The sequence below is a fragment of the Solanum tuberosum genome, unplaced genomic scaffold (assembly GCF_000226075.1).
Source record: "Solanum tuberosum cultivar DM 1-3 516 R44 unplaced genomic scaffold, SolTub_3.0 scf00096, whole genome shotgun sequence".
Taxonomy (NCBI): domain Eukaryota; kingdom Viridiplantae; phylum Streptophyta; class Magnoliopsida; order Solanales; family Solanaceae; genus Solanum; species Solanum tuberosum.
Window position 1 is genome coordinate 1,549,577 of NW_006239025.1, and position 23,558 is coordinate 1,573,134.

Sequence of the window (23,558 nt, forward strand, 5' to 3'; positions counted from 1 at the left end):
ATAAATATTATCAATCCACTCCACCATCTCCTACCCACCCCCTCCCCCGATAATCACCCGTCCTTCGATTTTTTCAATTTTATTTATAAATACTTTAAAAAAATTCAGACCTCGCCCCCTCTCCACTCCTTCCAAAAAAGTTTGATATTACTTCTTAAAAAAAAGTATCCTGCTACAAGTTATAATATCTAATGATGACAACAAAAAGTTATATTGTCTCTATATATATAAGTAAAAAATATTAATAAAAATGAACTACACTCATCAATAATTCAATATACTTTGGATCTAATTATCTTAAGATATCTCATGATTAAAATTATATTTTTTGATTGAAGGTATACATTTAATCTCAACTTTGATCCTAAATATTCCATCTTAATCATCCAACTTGGTATTATTTAATTTCATCTCCTAGATGAAATAAGTTATATAGTAATTTGGGGAGGATATGGAAGCTTAGTTACGATTTCATATAAATTTAATATTTTTTGTCCAAATATATAAATTAAATATTTATAAATATTTAATTAAGAAATCAATTATTATTGTGATACTAACTTGAAATTTATGTAAAGCTCATAAACTTTTGAATCTTAAATTGATCTTCAAATCATAGCAGTTCCAACATAATTTAGTACTATTATTTTAGTATTACTTTTACTATTTTTATCTCTATTTAACTGAATTTAAACTATAAAATTTAATGCGACATCCGTCAACAACATAAAAAAGAGTAAATTTTGACTACTTGGTGATCTCAAACTTTTATAGATTGATTTGAACTATTATATTAGAAAAATTCAACAATATTGATATTGAACACAGTGTTGTCGTAATTTTGATCTGACTATGATGTAATCGTTTTAACTAATTTCTCCCTACGCCTGTTAATGAAAATTAGGGAATATGCATAAAAAGGAGAATTTTTTATATGTATCTTATTCACTAGAGGTGTGCTTATATAGACCTGGAATAAAAACGCGCAAAGAAAAATTAATTGGGAATTACGACAATTAAAAAGTTTACAAGGATATGGTACGCATTTATAGTGTATCTGAATTTGAATTAGGTCTCATGTATATCTCACAAACAAGGGGAAAATCGACCAATTTTGCCTTCAAGAGATGGTTTATCATGTGTGGGAACTCATATCTTTTCACAAGTTTTTTACGCATCCAATTAAAAAATAAAATTAATAGAAAGAGTTTTGTCATTCACAGAAGAGGCAAATGTAAGAAAAGAAAACGAACCAACAAAAGTTGTTTAGTATATTACTATATCATGAGATGATGCAGGGATGCCATTGTTGCCAGAGCCCGAGAGTTGAGTAAGCGACGACAGTGTGAGGAGGTCCTTCTTAGAAAAAATAAAAGTGTTTTCTTATTTAAACACTTGAACTTTTTTTTCTACTATCAAAGAAGGAAATTTTTTTTTTTTCTTATTTAATTCATTGTTACTCTAGTTTTTATCTTTACCAACAACAAGAATATATTCAGTGTAATCCCTACTCCGGAGGTCGGTGTATGCAGACCTTATAATCCCTACCCCGGAGGTAGAGAAGTTGTTTCCGGTAGACCCTTGGCTCGATGAAAAACAGATCAAAGCAGTTCAATAACAGAAATAAAGGAATCGTGACAAAGCATGCTGAGTCGCAGATGCTCTTGCGAAGCATGCCACCACCCGATAAAATTTTCCTACATAAAGAAGACCTTGCTAAGGAGGCTATTGTCCCCATTTGAATTGATAAGATCCAGCTCCCGTCCTCTCGAAAACAAGCAAAAAAACACTCTTCTTAGCGCTACGAGCCCCCATGATTCTCTTACTGTTGTAGATGCCAGTATGTTTAGGCTAAAGCTACTGATTACTTCTATAGCAATTCAATGTGCCAGAACTTAGTCTTAGACAAGATCTCTTTGGAGCATTAACTCCTCTCTATGCTCTCTTTTTGTGTCTAGAGGTTAGGTTGCCATGTCCCCCTCTAATTCTATAATTTTTGCTAATCTTATTTACATTGTTGATTAACAAAAAAAAAGGAAACCAACGGACTGAGTAAGTTCAAAGAAATGGGGAAAACCGATCCAGTCCGTCATGGACAAGAGGGAGTACCTTCTTTATTGTCCATGTACGAGACAATGCTATGTCAAGTGGAGTCTGTATTTTGTTGTTAAATGTCATCTTCTTTGCGCTAGGATGGTCTAATATCATTTGAGGCACACGGTTCCCAGAGGCAGCAAGCAAATGGAGTGGAGTATTGCCCTCATTATCTGCCTCATCAACAAGGCTATCACAAATTCCAGACCCAAGGAAGGCATGGACAAACATTTCGTGATCGTTCAATAAGGCAACATGAAGTGCATTTTGGCCATTGCAATTAAGCATTTCCCAACAATCTGGGCAGTGGTTTAATAAATCATATATCATCAATACATCACCTTCACTAGCTGCAATGTGAAATGCTGTCGTCCAATCATTTTCACTGCCAGCCGGAAGGTAGGATAAAGATTTCTTCCATCCCAACATATCGGAAATTATTTCTTTCAATCCTTGTTTAACAGCATAGTGCAGTGAATTCCAACCCCATTTATCAGCTTCTTCGCATAAAGGTTTATTCCATTGCCATAGTGATCTCGCGCATTCTAGATATATTAGTCAAATATTATATATGATATATGATGATAAATGAATGATTTTTTCGTTTAACAAGATCATAAAGTATGCCTGTAGGAGTATATTTATTGAATTTTTTTTAACCAAAGACAAATATAGCTTCTTTCTATTAGTAGAGGGACAAATTTAATCATTTTCCATATTATATATGATGAAATCATCCAGAAGGTACTTACCCGTGTGTTCTTGAATTACGGCTGCATGTAGAGGTGTTCGATTGGATGGACCTGCAACATAAGTTGGTTCTTTGCAAACGTTCAAGATTTTAATCAAAGCATCATGAAAACCAAACTCCGCTGCCAAATAAAGCGGTGTCTCCCCAGCCTTATTGGCTGGGAAGTCGTGTTCAGGATCTAGTAATAATTTCACCAACATCCAGACAATGTCAGTGTGTCCACCTCTCACGGCCTTGTGCAAGGCCGTATTTCCAATGTCATCCGTCATCCTCACGAGTGTCTCCACTCCTTCAAAGCAAAGTAGTTCACTTACCACTCCACTTTGTCCTACATTAGCTGCAATGTGAAGCGCAGTTTCATTTTTCTTATTCTTATAGCATAATAATGCCGGGGTAATCTTAAGGACTTCTCCCACGAAACCTCGTTGGCCAAAGAGAGCTGCCACATGGAGGATTGTGTTTCCCTTTGAAGTGACTTGGTAACCATTTTCTAATTCCTCCCTTTTCAGATGATCAACAAGTGAAAAATCACCATTTTCCATAATCCCTTTCATTGCAGCATAGTACATGTTTAGATCCATTATGTGTGGATATATCCAAGGTGTCACAAAAGTCTTCTTATTTCTCAAATTCTGTGCCCAACCAAACAATGTTAGACAAATGATTAAGTCAAAAGCATTGCATTTATCCAATTTTTTTAAAACTTACATACTCGTTCAAGTACACGTATAAAGCGTAAAAAAAAAAAAAATTAATATAAAGAGTTTTGTCTTTCACACAAGAGGCAGATGTAAGAAAAGAAAACGGGCCAACAAAAGTTGTTTATATTACTATCAAAACAAAGGTTAAATGACAACATTATTATATAAAGCCAAAAATAAAGACATGAATATCATGTTTTACTTATACACACAAAAATTATAGGGTTTGAGTTTAAACCATGAGATGATGCAGGGAGGCGATTGTTGCCAGAGTCCGAGTAAGCGACAATACCACGAGGGATCCCTCTTTACAAAAATTTTAACAAAAAGTAAAAGGCGTTTTCTTATTTAAACACTTAAACTTTTCTTTGATTACCAATAAAAGAGAAATAACTTTTTTCACTAAAGCATATATAGGAGAACTATAAATATTGAGCAAGTGTTGAAAGAAGATACTTTTATTAATGAACATAAAGGAGTATTAAAATGAATTACGAAGAGAATAAGAAGACTCCTAAACAAGCACTAATAACGTAATATAAATAAACAATGACTGATTTATGCAGTATCCTAAGAAAACTGAACTAACAGGGCTGAGTCGTTCTGTGTCAAATACGCCCCTTCAAGTTAGACAATGGGACACTGAGCCTAACTTGAATAGATTTTGCTGGAAAGCAGGTTTATGCAGTGTCTTGATGAGAGTGTTAGCGATTTGATAGGCACCATGGACATGAACAGCCTGAACTTCTTTTTATGTATACATTGTGGTGAACAAAGTGAAAATCAACTGCAATGTGCTTCACACTGCTATGGAGGATAGGATTTTTGCTCATGAATGTGACCCCAAGATTGTCACAATAAATGGTAGGCAACTGATGCACTGAAAAACGCAGCTTAGTGAGAAGATTGGTAACCCACAGGATTTCAGAAAGGGCATTAACAACTGCCATATACTCAGATTTAATGGAGGAGCGAGAGACATTATTTTGCTTCTTCGAGGACTAGAATCAGATTGATACAAAGGAGCATGATGTACCCAGATGTGGAAACTCTTCAGAGATGTCCCAACCTCAATCTGCATCATCAGAGTATACATGCATTGAAGTCCTCGATGGGGGTTACATGTAGGCCCAGCTAGATAGTTCCACACAAGTAACGGAGAACACGCTTTACAACTTTCCAATGAAGTTCTGATGATGCATTCATAAATTGGGATAACTTATTCATCGCATAGGCGATGTATGGTCTAGTAAAAGACAGGTATTGAAGCATGCCGAAGACCCGATGATAGCGTGTTGTATTAGTAAGGTGAGGGCCATCAGACAATGTGTGTAGCTCAGATGCACTCATTGGTGTGTGGACACTTTTGCAATCGGTCATTAGCTCATCATTCGGAATCTCATTCACATAGTTTGATTGGATGAGAATTAAGTTGTCAGAGATGCGTATAACTTAAACACCAAGAAAATAGTGAAGATTTCCTAAGTCTTTCATAGAGAATTGAGAAGCAACTGAAGCGATAACTTGATCGACACGAAAAGTGTTGCTTCCAGTGACAATAATGTCGTTGACATAGACAAGGGCGAAGGTTGTCTCACCTAGACCTTGTCTGACAAGTAGCGAAGCATCTGATTTCGTCTTAAAAAAACTTGTGGATGAAAGATAACTTGTGAAGGCATTGTACCATGCCTGCGAGGCTTGTTTCAATCCATAGATTGTCTTGCACAGCCGACATATGTGAGTTGGTTTATCATTATTAGTGAACCCCGGAGGTTGTGCCATGTACACCTCCTCTTTCAGGTTTTTCTAGAGAAACACATTGTTAACATCAAGCTGACAGAGGTGTCAATTATGGTGAAGTACCACTGAGAGGATATGTCATGATCCGAGCCTACACCCTGGACGTGGTCGGCACTCGAGAACCAGTCAAATCACAAGATAACAAGAAGATCAAGGCAAATCACACTATGATCTTGGAAGATCAAACTGCGATTCAAATCAAGCGATTCAAATCCACACCAAACTCTGTTTCAAGGCAGAGGAAACAACGATGCAACCTGATTAAAGAAAAATCATTCTCAATCAAGGAAACGTTACAAATCCTTAGTTGAAGGAAACTCCCTTGGGTTTTCGTGTTAGAGCAAAAATCACCGCACTACTCAACATATAAATAAGGACCCGGGATCAACAGATAAAAGTGCGAAACTTTACTTGAACTTATATTGTAATATTCTTTCATCTTTCATAAAGCTTTGTACACGTTGAGTGAACAATTGAAAAAAGAAAAAGAGAAGGAAAGATACCGAGTGTAAGTTATACAAGTAGAGGTAGTGCAGTGAATTCCAACCACAATCATCAGGTTGTTCGCATAAAGGTTTATTCCATTCCCACAGTTCTCTCGCGCATTCTGGTTATATAAATATGTCAAATATTACAATTATCATGATATTTTTTCATTCAACAAGAGCTTGACATGTGACTTTCTAAAGCTGAAAATGAAGTTTCAATAGGATAGAAGTATAGCTAATGTTAACGGGTGAGGGGTAAATGTAACTTTAAAGTATTATTGTAAAGGTATAATTGTTGAAAAGTATAACAACTGAAAAATAGTATTGACTTATTTTCAATAATAGAGAAACAAATATAACTTCTTCTATTTTGTATTATATCGCATATTTGAAAAAGTAATATTTTGTAATGTAAACGAAGTTTAGCATGTATGACCAAGTCACCTATGTGTTAATACATTTTTCACAAGTGTTTATATTTATAATTGACTTAACAAATATCTAAAGGTATTATAAATATTTTTATGGAAAAAAAAAGTTACTGTATAAGATTAACCATTTGTATTTTGTAGATGATGTTATTATATTTACAAGCCACACAAGAAAATCCTTAAAGAAGATGATGATGAGAACTCTAAGAGCTTATGAAGATGTTTCCGGCCAACAAATTAACAAACACAAAAGCTCCATTATTCGTCAGTTTAAAAAGGACCAACAAAGCTAAACTTATTACTGGCATGAAGAAAGAGTCCTTCCCCATCAACTATCTTGGTTTTCCTCTATATACGAGAAAGAAAATAACTTCTCATAAAACATGTTCTTCCAGCCATGTCATACCACCTCTTGGTTGTTATGCAACCTCCAGAAACAATCTATAATATCATTGAAAAAGCTTTGAATAGATTTTTTTGGAATGGTTCAGATAGTACTAAAAGACATCATTGGGTTTCTTGGAACAACCTCTCTCCTTCCCATTCATAGAGGTGGAGCCAATTTCAAGCAACTTAGCGACATTTGTAAAGCTTTCTGTGTTAAACAATGGTGAAGATTTAGGACTGTAAATTCTCTTTGGACTTTGTTTATGAAGGCCAAGTATTGTGCTAAGTTCCACCCTGTGATCATGAATAGTACCAAGGTTCACTCTCGCAACTAAAAAAATCTATGCTCCATAAATTCAATATCTCCTAGAAAATAGGAAGAAGACAAATCTCATTTGATATGATATAGTTGGAGTGAATTAGGTGCACTTTACAAATTCTTACCTGAAGGATCTAAGCCTAGCAGAATTGGTATCAAAGATATGTTTCATGTTCATAACCGGAATTGGAATTCATGTGGAGAGGTTTCAGATGCTATTAAATACCGTATCATTAGCCTTCATATACGTCAACTTAAAGAGGAAGATGACCTTCCTATTTGGAAACTCACCACTTCAAAATCCTTTAATGTTGCAGTGTCTGGAACTTCTTCAGATCTACTAGACAGGAAAGATCACCCTTGACCAAAATATGGCTCAAAGAGGTTTCTTTTAAAGTTTCCTTTTCGGATTCAACAATCAGAAGACATGCACTGATCATGTTTTCTATAATGGTACACTGGTAAAGGCTTTATGGAATCACTATTGCTCCACCTTTGGAATTAGAAGAAATGCTAACTCCCTGATATCTCTCTTATCCAATTGGTGGAGTCATCACTTTTGTAATAGCATTACAACTATTATTATTAAAATCATCCCAAACCATATTATTTGGGAAGAGCAGATGCAACAATGTGTATGGTAGCAAAACATTGTTTCTCCCTAAAATAATGCATCTAATTTATCAGAATGTTTTGTTGTCTGTGAAGCAGCAGTTCAGAAACTCTCTCCTAGAATGATTTTGTTGGCTACAGATAAGAAAATTGTGAATAAAGTCTGTAAACTTGTCTCCTGGACACCGCCCATCACTCGTGTCTATAAGCTCAATAGTAATGGAAGCGGATAAATGTGGTTGTGGAGGCATAGTCATAAATGGGAAGGCAAACTCATTATAGCATTCTTTGTACAATTTATGGGGGCAGAGACAAAGGCACTATTATATGGCGTTCATTGGTGCAAGCTTAATGGAGTTTCTCGACCTCAACTGGAAACTGACTCTTTAATGCTACTATCTTGCATTAAAGACGTCTATAAAATTTCTTGGCGGTTAGCGCCTTTAATCATTCAAGGTATAGATTGGTATATTAACCATTGTTATAGGGAAGCAAATCAGGTTGCATACAAGCTAGCTAACTTGAGCTTACAAAGCACGTGGGTATATCTATCCAGCGACAACATCCCTCAACTAGTGCGAGGCTTTCTAAACATGGACAAACAGAAAATTTCTAGCTTTCCAAGTGAGGGAAAAAAAGAACCATGAGATTTTTCATGATGATGCATGTGTTTTAAGCTAATTTCTCTTGGCTTTTTAATTCATAGCCTAAAGAATATTCAAGAGGGGATCCCTTTTGTTGGTATATATTTGAATTTCCCCTGTAAATTTAAACTTCATGCCAATAGCAAGATGTTGATATTAAACTACATAATTATGGACATGTCTATAACATTCTAATCTTTTTGGAGAGGTTAGACATCATATCTCTCTTGCTCATGTATTTTGTTATGTCCTCCTAATTTATTCAATATACAAGGTAGGGCTCATGCCTAACCCCCCACCCTAAAGATGGCTTTTGATTAAAAAAATAATATTGTCTTTTTCATTCTAACATATATACACAAATTTTATCAGGATTTGACTAACACCGATTACTTTTCAGCTTGATCTCTTCATATAACATATTCACGAGTACGGAGCCTAAAGGGCAAAAAAAATTGCCAAAAATTTCAAAAGACCCACATCAACTTTTTTTAATCAAAAGAGAAAAATTGCTCCCGACATAGCGATTTTTTTCTGACGCCGTTACTCCGTTAAACAAAAAATCGAAAATCACTCCAAAGTAGCGATTTTAGAAAAAAAAATTCTTAAAAATCGCTGCCAAATTTCAGTAAAAAAAAATAATTTAAAAGGCAACGATTTCAGTAAAAAAATAAAAGAAAAATTTACCTTTGGAGAGATATTTTAATTTTCAAAATATTTTTTTTTATAAAAATGCTGTCATAGCAGCGATTTTATTTTTATTTTTTAAATCGCTACCTCTTCTTAAAAAAATAGGAATTTTTTTTTGGACAAAATCGCTCATAAGTCAGCAATTTTAATTTTTCTAACGGCTTCAGAAGAAAATCACATATTCACACCCTTGTTCTTGTAGGAAATTCAAGTTATTGCTAAATTTGGAAATGGGTTGACTTTGTAAATACAAAATCTTGGGGAATTCTAACACAAAACTCATACAGCAAATATATATGGGACTTAAATTCTTAAGGATAAATAACGTACTGACCTGTGTGTTCTTGAAATACGGCTGCATGTAGAGGTGTTCGATTGAGTGGACCTGTAACATAAGTTGGTTCCTTGCAAACGTTCAAGATTTCAATCAAAGCATCATGAAAACCAGACTCCGCGGCCAGATAAAGTGGTGTCTCCCCAGCCTTATTGGCCGGGAAGTCGTGTGCAGGATTTTGTAATAAATCCATCAAACTCCTGACAATGTCAACGTGTCCACTTCTCACGGCCTTGTGCAAGGCCGTATCTCCAATGTCATCCGTCATCCTCACAAGTGTCTCCACTCCTTCAAAGCTAAGTAGTTTTCTCACCACTTCACTTTGTCCTAAATCAGCTGCAATGTGAAGCGCAGTTTCATTTTTCATATTTTTATAACATAATAATGCTGTGCTAATCTGAAGGACTTTTCCCACAAAATTCTGTTGGCCAAAGAGAGCTGCCACATGGAGGATTGTGTTTCCGTTTGGAGTGACTTGGTATCTATTTTCCACTCTTCTCAGATCAGCAAGTGAAAATTTTCCATATACCATTTTGCCTTTCATTGCAGCATTGTACATGTCTGGATCCATAATGTGTGATCCAACTGCATCACAAAAATCTTTCCTTATTTCTTAAACTTTGTGCTCAGTCAAACATTACCACATAAATTGAGATAGAGAAAATATCTAATTAAGTCAAAAGCATTGTTATAATATATATTTATGTAATTTTTAAAAATTTATATGTACTCATTAATTAATACGATTAGGTACATGTGCAAAAGCGCGTATCTAGATACTACTTAAGTTTTTTTCTCTCAAGTGATATTTCCTATGAACGATTTCAATTTTTTTATTTAGTTTATTTTTCTCTCCGATCTGAATCAAGAAAGGGAATTGCAAAAGTAAAGTCAAGTATTTACCAACCAATAACTCAAACTTAAAATTCAAAGGGGAAAACTCCCTCTGTTTCAATTAATCTTTCTTATATTCTTTCTTAGTACATTTAAAAGGAATTTTTTTTTTACTCAGATACGTTTAAAATTATAAGATTAAAGAAGATTTATTCTACACATCTTTAATTTGAAATCAGATTCAAAAATAATACCCATTTGATCATGAATATTATTCACTTTATTCCAAAATCCTTGTTTGGCCATTTTGCAAACACCTAACTTTTTACTATCATTTTATTTTTAAAAATTACCTCAACTTTTTTTTTTTTTTTTTTTTTACCAAAAGCATCTCATTTATTTTTTCCACCAACCAAATTAAAAAATATCAATTAAAAAAATACTATGATTGACGAATGTGTGTATAGGGGTGTGGGGGAGTAAGAGTGAAGAATAGATGTATTAGAATGAGTGTTATGATAAAATTAATATAAAATATCAATCGTGGAACTTGTTTCCCCTGAATCCACTAAAAATATTATTTTACTCATTTTTAAAAAACTCTTTTTTTATAAATTTAAACATAGGAAAATTAGCTAATATTTTTTGAAAAATATTTTTCCTCCATACATTACACACACTTGGGTAAAAAAAAACATGGGAAAACTGTAAGACCAAAGAAAGATTTGATTAGGTCTTCAACATTACCTTTTTTCCTTGATCGATAATATCTAAAAGAGCAGTTTGACCCTTATAGGTCTTTTTTCCTCCTCCTTGTTTCTCTACAAGTTTAAATAAACCCAATAAGTTTTTCTCTACACTTTTATAACTCCAGGCAAATTTGGTGTACCCACTTCAAAGTCTCGAAGATACTCCTTTCGGTCCTATTTATTAAAAATAGATATTTTTTAATACTTCATCCGTTAACACAAACATTAAGAAAAAAATTGTTGATATAAGTATTTTACCAAACTATCCCTTATTAAATGATGTCTTGGAAAATACTAAGTATTTAACATTGAGTATAAAACATTGAAAAAAATTATTGTCTTTTCTTAATATGTCAAAAGTGACAAGTAAAAATAAACATTTATTTTAGGAATAAGTGACAAATAAAAGTGAACAGAGAGAGTATTTGCCATTTCACAAAACTAATACATAAATGACATTATTTTTTCTATTTTACCTTGGAAAGTTATTAGCTTTATAAATATGAATATGACCAATATAGAAAAACAAAATGATTAATTCATATTCATTGATTAATTTAATTAATCAAAATAAATTAATTCATTTCAAGGGAATACAATGGTTAACTTACATAGTATCTTAAGAGACGCAAAACTTAAAATGGTACAACTAAATAGGAACCAAGAGAATAACAACCATTGGATTATGATGATAGAGAAAGGGAGTGAACCAGAGAAGAAGCAAAAAAAATCAAAGTAATCAAGAGGACAAGGAAAATCGTTCAAACTTACTTTTAGTTCTCTGTCCTTTTTTACGGCATATCTTTATTTTTATACATAAAAAATCTTTAAAACATATAATTATTATTATTCAATTTGTAATTGATCATAAAAGATTATGTTTCCGTAAAAAGAAGGGGACATTATGGGTGTGTTTGGTATGAAGGAAAATATTTTTCGAAAAACATTTTTCAATTTTCTCATGTTTGGTTGGGTTAAATGTATTCGAAATCAACTCATTTTCCTCAAATTCAAGAAAAATGACTTCCCTTCAAAACTTAAGAAAAGCATTTTTCAAAACTCTCTATTTACATCCATACTCTATTCAAATAGAGCGAAACGTCGCGGTGACTCAAAAAATAAACAATTGATTCAATTTTAAAAATTTTTTAAAAATAAACGAATTTTAAAAAAATCGCCACCTAATTTTAGAAAAAAACTAGGAAACCATTAAGTGATCTACAAAATCAAAATTCTAGATAAGAAGTTCAAGTTATTTCGAAAAAAAGGTGATAGGCATACTTCGAAATCCACAATTATGGGTTCCGATTGAGTTCATTTTTTTCAAATTGAGGAAAAGATAAAAACAAACATACAATATACACAAGTAATAAAATAAAACTATATAAGAAACGGCTTAAATTTACCTATCGTCAATAATACACAATAATGAATCAAAAATATTGTTCGAATAGCTTCAATGGGAAGCAACTCCGAGTACCTGTAAAGACACTTAATAAAAGTGTTAGTGATAGATAAATACAAATAAAAAATAAATGAATTGAATAATAAATCAAAATAAAAACATATCTTATTAACATGGAAAGCCTTGAAAATCGACGAAAATTTCTTCATCGGCCAATAATAAACAAAGTATATGAACTTAACTAAATTTTCGTCTTTTAAAATGAAGAGGCCTCAAAAATCAACGAAGAGATTTTCTCATTGGTCAATTTTAACAGGATAACAATTTATAAGACTAATAATGAAAATTAGACAAAAACAAACAATAAAATAATAAGCAAACTAAAACTTGAACAGCAGCAAATTGCCAACATAATAACAAGAATCAATTTAACACCAACAATAATGAAAAGTAAAATAATTCATGAATACGAAGATGGAGTTATACAAAATTAAGTGACGGACGAGATGAAAATTATTATAAACTACAATAGACATCATAAATGCACCAAGTTAAACAACCAATATCAAGCCGTCAACTAAATATTAAAACAATTAAACACATAATATATGCAATTAAATAAATAGAATGTTAAAAATTCATGGCTGCTGGAAATTCATAGAAAACTATATAATTAATTTTATTTTATTTTATTTTAACTTTTAAAAAAAAAGCATGCAAAAGTGACCAAACATTAATTAGTGATGATAGAATTGGAACAAACATATATAATAATAATAATACTTAATTGAAAAACTACTTAAAACGGTAACAGTGAAAAATATATGGCATCAAAGACTATCTTATCTCTTCACATAATTCCTTATAGCAACATTAAAAGAAGACTAAATTAATTTTGCACACAAACAAAAGAAACATCACTAATAACTTTTCAATAATCAATGTCCAAGCAACAACAACAATTATCAGAGAGGATGGAGTTCAAATCTCAACAAAACAATACTAAAATTGTTGAATCGAGAACCAAAACAAAACAATACAGTGCAAAAATCAACATTGATGAGAGAAGATAAGGTTTACCGCAAAACGGAGGGAAGAAGGGTGATAGGAGATGGCAGGTGGCAGCGAAGATTAGAGCTGGTTGTGGTTTTGAGATCCGTTGATGCTGGGTCTGGCTTGGGTTCGCTGTCGTCGGAGCTTGGTTGTTGTCCACCGCTGTTGGAGCTTCTGGTTCACTGCAAAACAAACAAAAAATCAAAAGGGGAAGGGGTCTGGTACAAGCTGCTGGTCGCAGCAGTGTTGTTTTGGCTTGGAGCCAGCCGGAAAACGGAAAATAGATGGGGTCGTTTAGGGGTCTGGTTGCGAGCTTCGAACTCGAAGGCTCGCTGGTTGAGTAGCTATGCGTGAGGTAGAAAACAAGAGGGTGAGGGGTCTGAGAAAATGGAGTAATGGGATGGGGTTTCGGTTGGCTGATCTTTGGTGGTTTGTGGTGGCTTTTGGTTGGGTTTTCTGGGTCGGTGTTCAAGCTTGCCGGAGATCAGAGAATCGGGTGGAATTTGGATTGTTGTTTGTTAGATCTGGTGGTTTGGGGGTTTTTTGAGGGTGGCGGCTGGAAAGTTGTTTGAGAGAAGCCAAAGATTAGGGTTTCTATCTATTTTTAAAATATTTTTCCTCAATGCCAAAAATATTATCCACCCCACTTAAAAACTAAGAAATAGATTAAATAGAAAATTAAAAATCATTTATTGTACAATATCATTATCTAAAAATTATGGATCGAAATCACTAGTTAATAAAATAATCGTGTAAGAAAACTTATCTATATTTGAATGAATTTCTAAACTGTGCAAAATATCAAAATGAATATTAACAGCCCCGCCCCCTCAATAAAAAATAATTTAAGTTTGTTTTTAAAAAATATTTCCAACTTCAAAATTTCAATTTTTTATCCCTACCCTCAACTCCCCCACCTCCACCCCCATCCCCAAAAAAAATTTAAGTTTGTTTTTAAAAAATATTTTCAATTTCAAAAATTATTTTCTACTCTATTAAAAATAATAAAAGATATTTCTCAAAAATATTTTTCATTCATAAATCAAATACTAAAAAAAATTTCCGAAAAATATTTTTTACTCACCAACCAAACATGAAAAAATAAGTCAAAAATTAACTTGTTTTCCAAGAAAACATTTTACATGGAAAACATTTTCCTTCATACCAAACACACACTATAAGAGATGTAAGTATTTGCTTGAAGCCACCAAAATGAATTTCGTTTATATCTGAAGAAAAACAAATAAATATGTAGATTTTCTGACAAATAAAGAGGACTTGTTGATATGAAACGAGGTGATAATGAGCATGTAATATAATTGATTACATGTTACCAACAAAATTCGAATTCGAACCTCGTAGTTAAATGAATTTAACTTGTCATTTTGGACCTCTTTAGCCCTTGTGTTTATCAATGTACAAAGGAGCTTACAGTCAAATATTGGGTGGGCAAGTGATTTTTGGTAATATTGGGTGGGCAAGTGATTTTTGGTGAAAATGAATTGGGTTTAATATTTTTTTTACTTTTGATTTAAAAAATATTTTTTATTTTTTGCTTAAAAAATATTTTTTTTATTTTTAGCTTAAAAAATAAGGTAAAGTGACTGAATACATTAATTTCCATCATGAATCTTTAGCCCATATTCATACACAAAAAGTAAAATTTAGATGGAAAACATCGAATCTTTAGCCTAGTACTTTCTCTGTTGCTTTTTATTTGTCTAATTATAATTTTTTATTTATCCTTTTTGACTTGTTATTTTTAACAAATCAAGAAAAAAAAAAAATTATCTATTATATCCTCAATTTATTTAGAAAATTGATATTTTTGAAAAAGGTAAGACCTCAGTAATGAATAAATTAATTTTGGTCTGTCAACTAATAAGAGTAAAATGATAAATTTATCATGTCAATTATTATTTTTCTTAATAGATGTGTAAAATCAAAAATAGACAAGTAAATAGGAACAAAGAAAGTAGCATTTAGGATGTATTCACTATGATGAAAAATGTTTTTTTTTGTGTGTTCAGTCACGTAAGCAAAATTATATTTGAATATAAATTAATTAAATACTATGACAGATGAATGTGTGTGTGTGTGTGTTGGGCGGGGGGGGGGGGGGGGGGGGGGGGGGGGGTGCTGTGACGATCTGGGCTACTAGAGTAAGAGTGAAAGAGAGATGTATTAGAATGAGTGTGAGGACGAAATTAATATAAAATATCAATCGTGAAATTCGTTTTCAAAATAACCTTTTCTCTTTGATTAATAATATCTAAAAGAGCAATTTGACCCTTGTAGGTTATTTTTTACTTCTTGTTTCTCTAAAAGTTTAAAACTCAATAATTTTTTCTCAACAATTTTATCAACTACAACCACCAAAAAAAAATGTGTCATTAATATTACCTCAACTTTTTACCTTTTTACCAAAAGCATCTCATTTATTTTTTCCACCAACCTAATTAAAGAATATCAACTACAACCACCGACCAAATAAATGTGTGTCATTAATATTGCAAATGTCCCTCCATCAAATTCTTGAATTCTTTGTATATGCATAATCCCACAATAGAAAACTGTGAAAAAAATATTTATTTATAGTAACGCACATTCAAATATTATAGCCAAACATAATTTCAACTCTAACTTTAAAAATTCTAAATAAAGTAAAATATTTTTTATTTTCATATTCAAACGCTTAACAAAACACAATAATTTTTTCTCGACACTTTTATCAACGAAAAAAACGTGTCATTAATATTACCTCAACTTCTTATTTTTTACCAAAAGCATCTCATTTATTTTTTCTACCAACCAAATTAAAGAATATCAACTACAACCACCAATCAAATAAATGTGTGTCGTCAATATTGCAAATGTCCCCCCATTAAATTCCTGAATTCTTTGTATATGCATAATCCCACCATAGAAAACTGTGAAAAGAAATCATAAAAATGTTTTAAAAGGTAAAAAAAACACAGGGAAATGCTAAATAGCCAAAAAATTTGGCCAAAAAATTAAAAAATCTATAATATTTTTTTTATTTTAAAATAAACTGATCTTTTTTCCATTTTTTAGTTAAAAGGTATTAAATTTAAAATGATAAAAATATTTTAAAAGATAAAATAACATATATAAAATATCATTCTGGCCAAATTCTAGCCAAATATTCTGGCCAAAAAGTTTTTCCACAAACATAGTGTGAAATATGTTATTTTACCATTCTGACCAAATTTTCTGACCAAAAGAATTTTTCCTTATAGAAAAACACATTCAAATTCAAAAAAAAATTCAAATATTATGGCAAACACTATTCCAATTCTAACTTTAAAAATTCTAAGTAAAATAAATTAAATTTTTATTTTCACGGTCAAATGCCTAACCCAACACAACACAAATAAATATAAACATTTTCTTACTCCCAACAAAAAAAACACAATATTTATCGACACCATATACTCAAAATCGAATCCCTAACCCATATTAATACAAAAAAAAAAAAAGTAAAACCTAAATGAAAAAAATCGAATCTTTAACCTAGTAGCATAAAGTATGTATTCGTTATGATGAAAAATGTTTTTTGTGTGCGTGTGTTCAGTTATGTAAGCAAAAGATATTTATTTTTGTGGTGGACCCACTTCAAGTCTCGAAGTTAACAGCCGTCGGAGTATGATGATAGAGAAAGGGAGTGAACTAGAGAAGTAAAAACATCAAAGTAATCAAGAGGACAAGGATAATCGTGCAAATTTATTTTTAGTTTCAAAGTCTTTTTTTACGATATATTTTTTTTATACATAAAAAATCTTAAAAAGATTGTTTTTTTTCTATTCAATTTGTATTTGATCATAAAAGATCATTTTCACGTAAAAGAATGAATCGTTATAAGAGATTATAAGTATTTGCTTGAAGTCACCAAGATGAATTTTATTCATGTCTGAATAAAAACAAACAACTACGTAGATTTTCTTGACAAATGAAGAGGACTTGTTAATATGGGACGAGTTGATAATGAACATATGTAATATAATTAATTAGATGCTACCAGCAAAATTCGAATTCGAACCTTGTAGTTATATGAATTTAATTGATTTTAACTTGTCAATTTGGACCTTTTTAGCCCTTGTGTTTATCAATGTATAAAGGAGCTTACCAGGCAAATATTGGGTGGGCTAGTGACGGATCCAAGATTTTCATTCAAGGGGTTTGAAAAATAATAAAAATATAAATGTGCGGATAAGCCAACAAAAGACAAATCCAAGAAAGTAGTACTCCGTCCAACAATAGTTGTCCACTATACTATTTTGGGATGTCCAACAATACTTGTCCACTTTATTAAATCAATGGACAATTTTACACTTATAGTTCCTAATTTATCCTTATCATTAATTATAGTCATTTGATATTACATTTTTCAAAATGGTGATATAATAAAATTATTCTTCCATTTATAGTTTTTTAAGAGGTGTGTCAAATCAATAGTGGACAACTATTGTTGGACAGAGAGAGTAGTTTATAAAAAAAATAGTTCTGTTACAAGAGACTTGAAAAGTGATTTTATATTTGGCTTTTGAGTCTTGGGGGAAGAACTAATGACGTGATTTAGGGATTTGGAAAGATGAAAAGTGATTTTTAGCCTTTGGGAATGGATCCTTCGATTTTTTTGGGTTTAAATATATTATTTTAGCACTTTTTTTTATAATAATAAAAAATACGTGAAAGATTGTTCCCAAAATTAAATGAAGAGAAACTAAAAATATAATGTTCAGTGTTCACAATGGGATTTGAGCCACAAAATGTGAGAGTCAATTATTAAAGAGATCTACCACCCACTCTTTACTTCTTGTTTGTGAGGGGTTCAAAATTAAATACAGAAAATTTATCTTATATATACAGGTGATTTTTGGTTAAAATGATCAATTGGGTTTTAATTTTTTATATTTTTTTTTTGGCTTAAAACCTAAGGTAAAGTGGCTGAATGTATTAATTTCCACCTTGACTGGCCTTTTTAAAAAATAACAAAAGATAAATGATTTATCACATTACATAAATAATTTAGGTTGGTGAGTGATCAGTAAGGCCATGGCCTAGGTTGATGACTTCCATTTCACTTTGGAGTGTGGTTTGCTTAAGATCGACCCAAGTCATTAAACTTACGTCATAATTTGTGACAATAGGGCCCTAGAGATGACAGGACAAACAACCATGAGATGAGGCAGGGCAGAGGCTAAAAGAGACAAGGAGGGTTAAAGGGAACTAGAGGCCATTGTTTTTGGATAGAAATTTGTACAACGTAGCTTCTATGTTTAGAGCTCTGATATCATGTAAAATTACACGGCCCGAGAAGGGGATAGATCTATATTACTTGAAGATTTCATCATGCTTTACTTATTCACGCAAGAATCTTAAAGTTCTACCTACAATAGTACAATATATACACTAAAGTAAATAGACTCATGGTACACTTTTTTAGACAAACACATGGCTACATATTAAGCTAATTATTGGATCTTGTTGAATAAATATAGACGTGTTGATAAATCACAAATCAATTTACTTTATTTCGAAACAAAAACAAGAGGAATGGGAAAAATAATTCAAGAAAATCATGCTAGAACAAATAGTATCATTCACAATCACATGTCTCTATACATGAAGAAAAAAATAGTATTAAGTTTGATCTCCTAGCTATATTAGACAACAGAGAGTTGCTCGAATAATAAGCACACCTGATCACCTCAAATTAAGGTTATGTACGTTGTTCGAATACTACTAGTAAGCACATCTCTCCTGATTATACCCAAATGATATACGAAAAGTACATAAGCAAAGAGACACAACCAATGACACAAACACTAACAGCAAGAGCAAGTGAATTTTCTAAAGTAGCATACATACCAGTTACAAATGCAACTACAACTGTACCCATTGCCAAAAGTTGCGAAGTCCATGCTATATTATAGCTCCTCTTAAACATTCTGAACCAGTCCCGTTTAGGTTCATCGTTGTCTACCTCCATATCTGCCAGGAAGAAATAGATGAATATAGCACCAGCTGAACATGAAAATGCCAGGACATCGGAAATAACAAATGCACGGAACGTTGCTCTCTTTAATAGAATCACCATCCCTTTATTAGGACTGTCATCGCTGTATAAACCTCCTGGTAATGTGAAACCAGCTGCGAACGTGACTGTCATTATTAGAGTAGCTACAACTACTTGTATTTGAGTTGACTTCATAATTTTTTCGATTTCTAATTTTTCTTTCTTAGCTTTGGCTTCATCATCCTCCTTTTTCCTCATCTGTTGTATGTTCCCGATTGTTTCTATTTTCCGTTTTACCTTGAAGTCACGTTGTCCCAATCCTCCGCTAATGCTGCACATATCGGCTACCAATTTCTCCTAATATATGTGACATGTAGTAATAAAATTGATAAGCTAACTGGTGAAAGATATAGTGTATAATATAATAGTCCTTGAGAAAAAGTGGAATTAATAACTGCATCCTTCGGTTCATTTTATTTTCGTTCTTACTAAAAATAGATAGACTGTCATTTTAGAAAACACAAGATATGATTCATTGTTACTCTAGTTTTTATCTTTACCAACAACAACAAGAAGAATATACTCAATGTAATCCCTACTCCGGAGGTAGGTGTATTCAGACCTTATCCCTACCATGGAGGTAGAAATGTTGTTTCCGATAGACCCCCGACTCAATGAAAAACGGATCAAAGCAGTTTAATAACAGAAATGAAGGAATCATGACAAAACACCCTTACTCAATAAAGATCACTACTAAAGCAGTGCAAAAACCAACCAAATTGAAACCACCCATCAAGATTGCATGATATTCGACACAAAATTCAACAGAAGATGTCAGCATTAGTCATTATTATAGAAAAAGCAATGGAATTGAGGATGCTCTTGCGAAGCATGCCACCACCCTTCAAGAAGATAAAACTTTCCTACCTTCCTAAGGAGGCTATTGGCCCCCTTTGAATGGATAAGATGCAGCTCCCGTCTCTCAAAGACCAGCCAAAAAACACTCTTCTTGTCACTACGAGCCCCCGTGATTCTCCTACTTTTGTAGATGCCAGTATGTTTAGGCTAAAGATACTGGTGACTTCTAGGTTTATAGCACTTCAATGTGCCAAAACTCTCTCTTAGGAGCATTAATTCCACTTAGGTTGCCATATGTCCTATTGTTCTGCTTAAAAAATCAAATATGAAACTTCATACACCTTAAAGTTCATATGACGAAAAGAGATTTTTTTGAGGTGCTTATACTCATTATGCCTAGCATTAATTGCAAAGACTAGGTATTCACTTAATCAAGATCTCAAATCAATGATGGGTCTGTTTGGCACCTCCTAAATGGGTGTCCAAATTGGATCGAACCCTTTATCAGGCTATGGTTACCTTTGATTCTGTAAATTTTGCTAATCTTATTTACATGGTTAATTTTAAAAAAACCGACGGACTGAGTCAGTCCAAAGAAGTGAGGGAAAACCGTCACGGACAAGAGGGAGTACCTTCTTTGTTGTCCATGTGCGAGACAATGCTATGTCAAGTGGAGTCTGATTTTGTTTGTTAAATGCCATCTTCTTTGCTCTAGGATGGTCTAATATCATTTGCGGCACATTGTCCCCAGAGGCAGCAAGCAAATGGAGTGGAGTATTGCCTTCATTATCTTCCTCATCAACAAGGCTATTCCAAAATCCAATCATATAGAAGACAATGACGAACATTTGGTGACCGTTCAATAAGGCAACATGAAGTGCATTTTGACTATTGCTATTAAGCATGTCCCAACAATCTGGGCAGTGGTTTAATAACTCACCTATCATCAACACATCACCTTCACTAGCTGCAATGTGAAACGTTGTCGTCCAGTTATTTTCACTGCCAGCCGGAAGGTAGGCTAAAGATTTCTTCCATCCTAACATATCGGAAACTATTTCTTTCAATCCTTGTTTAACAGCATAGTGTAGTGAATTCCAACCCCATCTATCAAGTTCTTCGCATAAAGGTTTATTCCATTGCCATAGTGATCTCACGCATTCTGGATATATATGTCAAATATTATATATGATGATGATAAATGGATGATTTTTCCGTTCAACAAGATCATAAAGTATGACTGTAGCAGTATATTTATTGAAATAAATTTAACCAAAGGTAAATATAGCTTCTTTTTATTAGTAGAGGGACAAATTTAATCATTTTCCATATTATATATGATGAAATCATCCAGGAGGTACTCACCCGTGTGTTCTTGAATTACGGCTGCATGTAGAGGTGTTCGATTGGATGGACCTGCAACATAAGTTGGTTCCTTGCAAACGTTCAAGATTTCAATCAAAGCATCATGAAAACCAGACTCTGCAGCCAAATAAAGTGGTGTCTCCCCAGCCTTATTGGCTGGAAAGTCGTGTTCAGGATCTAGTAATACTTTCACCAACATCCTGACAATGTCAATGTGTCCACTTCTAATGGCCTTGTGCAAGGCCGTATCTCCAATGTCATCCGTCATCCTCACAAGTGTCTCCTTTCCTTCTATGCTAAGTAGTTCACTCACCACTTCACTTTGTCCTAAATTAGCTGCAATGTGAAGCGCAGTTTCATTTTTCTTATTCTTATAGCATAATAAAGCCGGGGTAATCTTAAGGACTTCTCCCACGAAACCTCGTTGGCCAAAGTGAACTGCCACATGGAGGATTGTATTTCCCTTTGGAGTGACTTGGTATCCATTTTCTTCCTCCCTTTTCAGATGATCAACAAGTGAAAAATCACCATCTTCCATACTCCCTTCCATTGCAGCAATGTACATTCTTGGATCCATTATGTGTGGATATCCAAGGTGTCACAAAAGTTCCTTGTTTCTTTTATGTGAGACAAATGAAGTATCTAGTTAAGTCAAAAGCATTGTTATATTGTATTTATGCAATTTTTAAAAAGAAAAAAAGACATAAATTCACTATTGAAGTTGTTCCGAATTTTCAAAAAGATATCTTAATTTTGCAACCGTCTTATTACCCTATTAAACAATTTTGAACATATATTATTATATCATTTTTCGATCAATCTCAGATTTTAAAAAGCAAGTGTGTTCACACACCAATCATTACATGACACGTGTTAATTTAATTTTTTTTAAAAATTCATTTTAAGTTTTTTCTTTACCTTTTCTCTCTCTCTCTCTTACTTGTGACTTATTTTAATTTTGATTTCATCTAAAATTTCACTTCATCTTTCACCCCAACCCCCCCCCCCCACACACACTTTCAAGTGATTCATTCATCCATTTTCTTTCTTTTTCTTCACTTCTCACCCTCACCCCACCCCCAACATCAAGTTGAATTCTCTTCCATTTTTTTCTTTTTTTTTCTTCTTCTTCTCCAATCAAATTCTTTATTTTATTATTATTTTTATTAAAAAAAATCATACTATTTTCTAGACTTTATTGAATTATTGATAACAAAACTAATTATTTTTCTAAGAAAATTTAAAATTTTGAAGGTATCATCAATTACTCATTTTCATATAACTTTTAAAAGAATCAATGAATTTCCCAAAATTGAAAGAACTTAATTGAAATTGGATGAAAAAAATTATATGATATTTCCTAATCATCTTGAAATCTAATGGGTTATCAAATTGTTCGAAATGTAAGAAAATATTTAGATAAAGTTTTAAAATTAAAGAGAGTAAAACTAATAGTAGTAAAAAAAAATAAAGGTGAAGTTGTGGTAAAAATGGTGACATTGAAAGTGAGAAGTTTCAATGAAAATGACAATGAATTTTTGAAGAAGAAAGAAAGAGAAAAAATAAAAAGGAAAAAAGTTAAAATAATAAGAAAAATAAGAAAACATATTTTATAATAAAATACTTGTAAAAATAAAATTATATTAGTTATTTTAGGTTGTTCACTCTCTTTGAGAGAGTGCACACACTCTCTATGTGAAGTGGACAAAAAAATGATGTAATAATATCAGTTCAAGATTGTTTAGTGGGTAATAGGATGCCCGCATAATTAAGGTATATTTTTGAAAATTCGAAACAAGTTCAGGTGTCACTTTATATACTCATTAATATGTATATCCAGAGACTACTTGTTTATGGAGAATCACAATTATGAAGAGGCCCTGTAATCATATATCATATCATATTACTATATTATAGAAGAGTCTAGGAATGACTACCAATGTTCCAATAAGATCACTATTAATGTCCAATATATTTATAAAATATATAAGTGGGCCCCACCA

General features: G+C 32.5%; 3 protein-coding genes across 8 annotated transcripts; all 3 read right to left on the reverse strand.

Annotated features, from left to right (window-relative positions):
* Window positions 1–2,058: 2,058 nt before the first annotated feature.
* On the reverse strand, window positions 2,059–3,542 carry LOC102584837 (protein ACCELERATED CELL DEATH 6-like). The gene is made up of 2 exons (XM_015309128.1): window positions 2,847–3,542; window positions 2,059–2,639 (listed from the first exon to the last, which is right to left on the reverse strand). The coding sequence occupies exons 1-2, from the start codon at window positions 3,424–3,426 to the stop codon at window positions 2,059–2,061; spliced, it is 1,161 nt and encodes a 386-aa protein (XP_015164614.1). The 5' UTR covers window positions 3,427–3,542.
* A 460-nt stretch (window positions 3,543–4,002) lies between these two features.
* On the reverse strand, window positions 4,003–13,903 carry LOC107060821 (ankyrin-3-like). Of its 6 annotated transcripts, XM_015309183.1 has the most exons (6): window positions 13,320–13,903; window positions 12,241–12,314; window positions 10,833–11,008; window positions 9,252–9,836; window positions 5,850–5,953; window positions 4,003–5,603 (listed from the first exon to the last, which is right to left on the reverse strand). In XM_015309183.1, exons 4-6 carry the CDS (start codon window positions 9,820–9,822, stop codon window positions 5,577–5,579), a joined length of 702 nt encoding a protein of 233 aa, XP_015164669.1. In that variant the 5' UTR covers window positions 9,823–9,836; window positions 10,833–11,008; window positions 12,241–12,314; window positions 13,320–13,903; the 3' UTR covers window positions 4,003–5,576. The 6 variants fall into 6 exon arrangements, with proteins under 6 accessions (XP_015164669.1, XP_015164670.1, XP_015164666.1 ...); XM_015309184.1 differs by lacking the exon at window positions 5,850–5,953; XM_015309180.1 differs by lacking the exon at window positions 4,003–5,603 and having other exon boundaries at window positions 5,731–5,953; window positions 10,833–10,906.
* Window positions 13,904–18,892: 4,989 nt separating this feature from the next.
* On the reverse strand, window positions 18,893–22,437 carry LOC102585485 (ankyrin repeat-containing protein At5g02620-like). Its single transcript, XM_006348344.2, has 3 exons — window positions 21,556–22,437; window positions 20,823–21,352; window positions 18,893–19,689 (listed from the first exon to the last, which is right to left on the reverse strand). Exons 1-3 carry the CDS (start codon window positions 22,130–22,132, stop codon window positions 19,081–19,083), a joined length of 1,716 nt encoding a protein of 571 aa, XP_006348406.2. The 5' UTR covers window positions 22,133–22,437; the 3' UTR covers window positions 18,893–19,080.
* Between the last annotated feature and the right edge of the window lie 1,121 nt (window positions 22,438–23,558).

Bases quoted from the DNA above. Each gene is read 5' to 3' on its own strand.
- LOC102584837 (XM_015309128.1), bottom strand. From the start codon at position 3,426: ATGGATCTAAACATGTACTATGCTGCAATGAAAGGGATTATGGAAAAT. The intron at 2,640-2,846 runs GTAAGTACCTTC...TAATATATCTAG, and splicing joins CGTAATTCAAGAACACACGG to AATGCGCGAGATCACTATGG.
- LOC107060821 (XM_015309181.1), bottom strand. From the start codon at position 9,822: ATGGATCCAGACATGTACAATGCTGCAATGAAAGGCAAAATGGTATAT. The intron at 5,954-9,251 runs GTCAGTACGTTA...TTATATAACCAG, and splicing joins CGTATTTCAAGAACACACAG to AATGCGCGAGAGAACTGTGG.
- LOC102585485 (XM_006348344.2), bottom strand. From the start codon at position 22,132: ATGGATCCAAGAATGTACATTGCTGCAATGGAAGGGAGTATGGAAGAT. The intron at 21,353-21,555 runs GTGAGTACCTCC...ATATATATCCAG, and splicing joins CGTAATTCAAGAACACACGG to AATGCGTGAGATCACTATGG. The intron at 19,690-20,822 runs GTACTCCCTCTT...CACATATATTAG, and splicing joins GCACATGGACAACAAAGAAG to GAGAAATTGGTAGCCGATAT.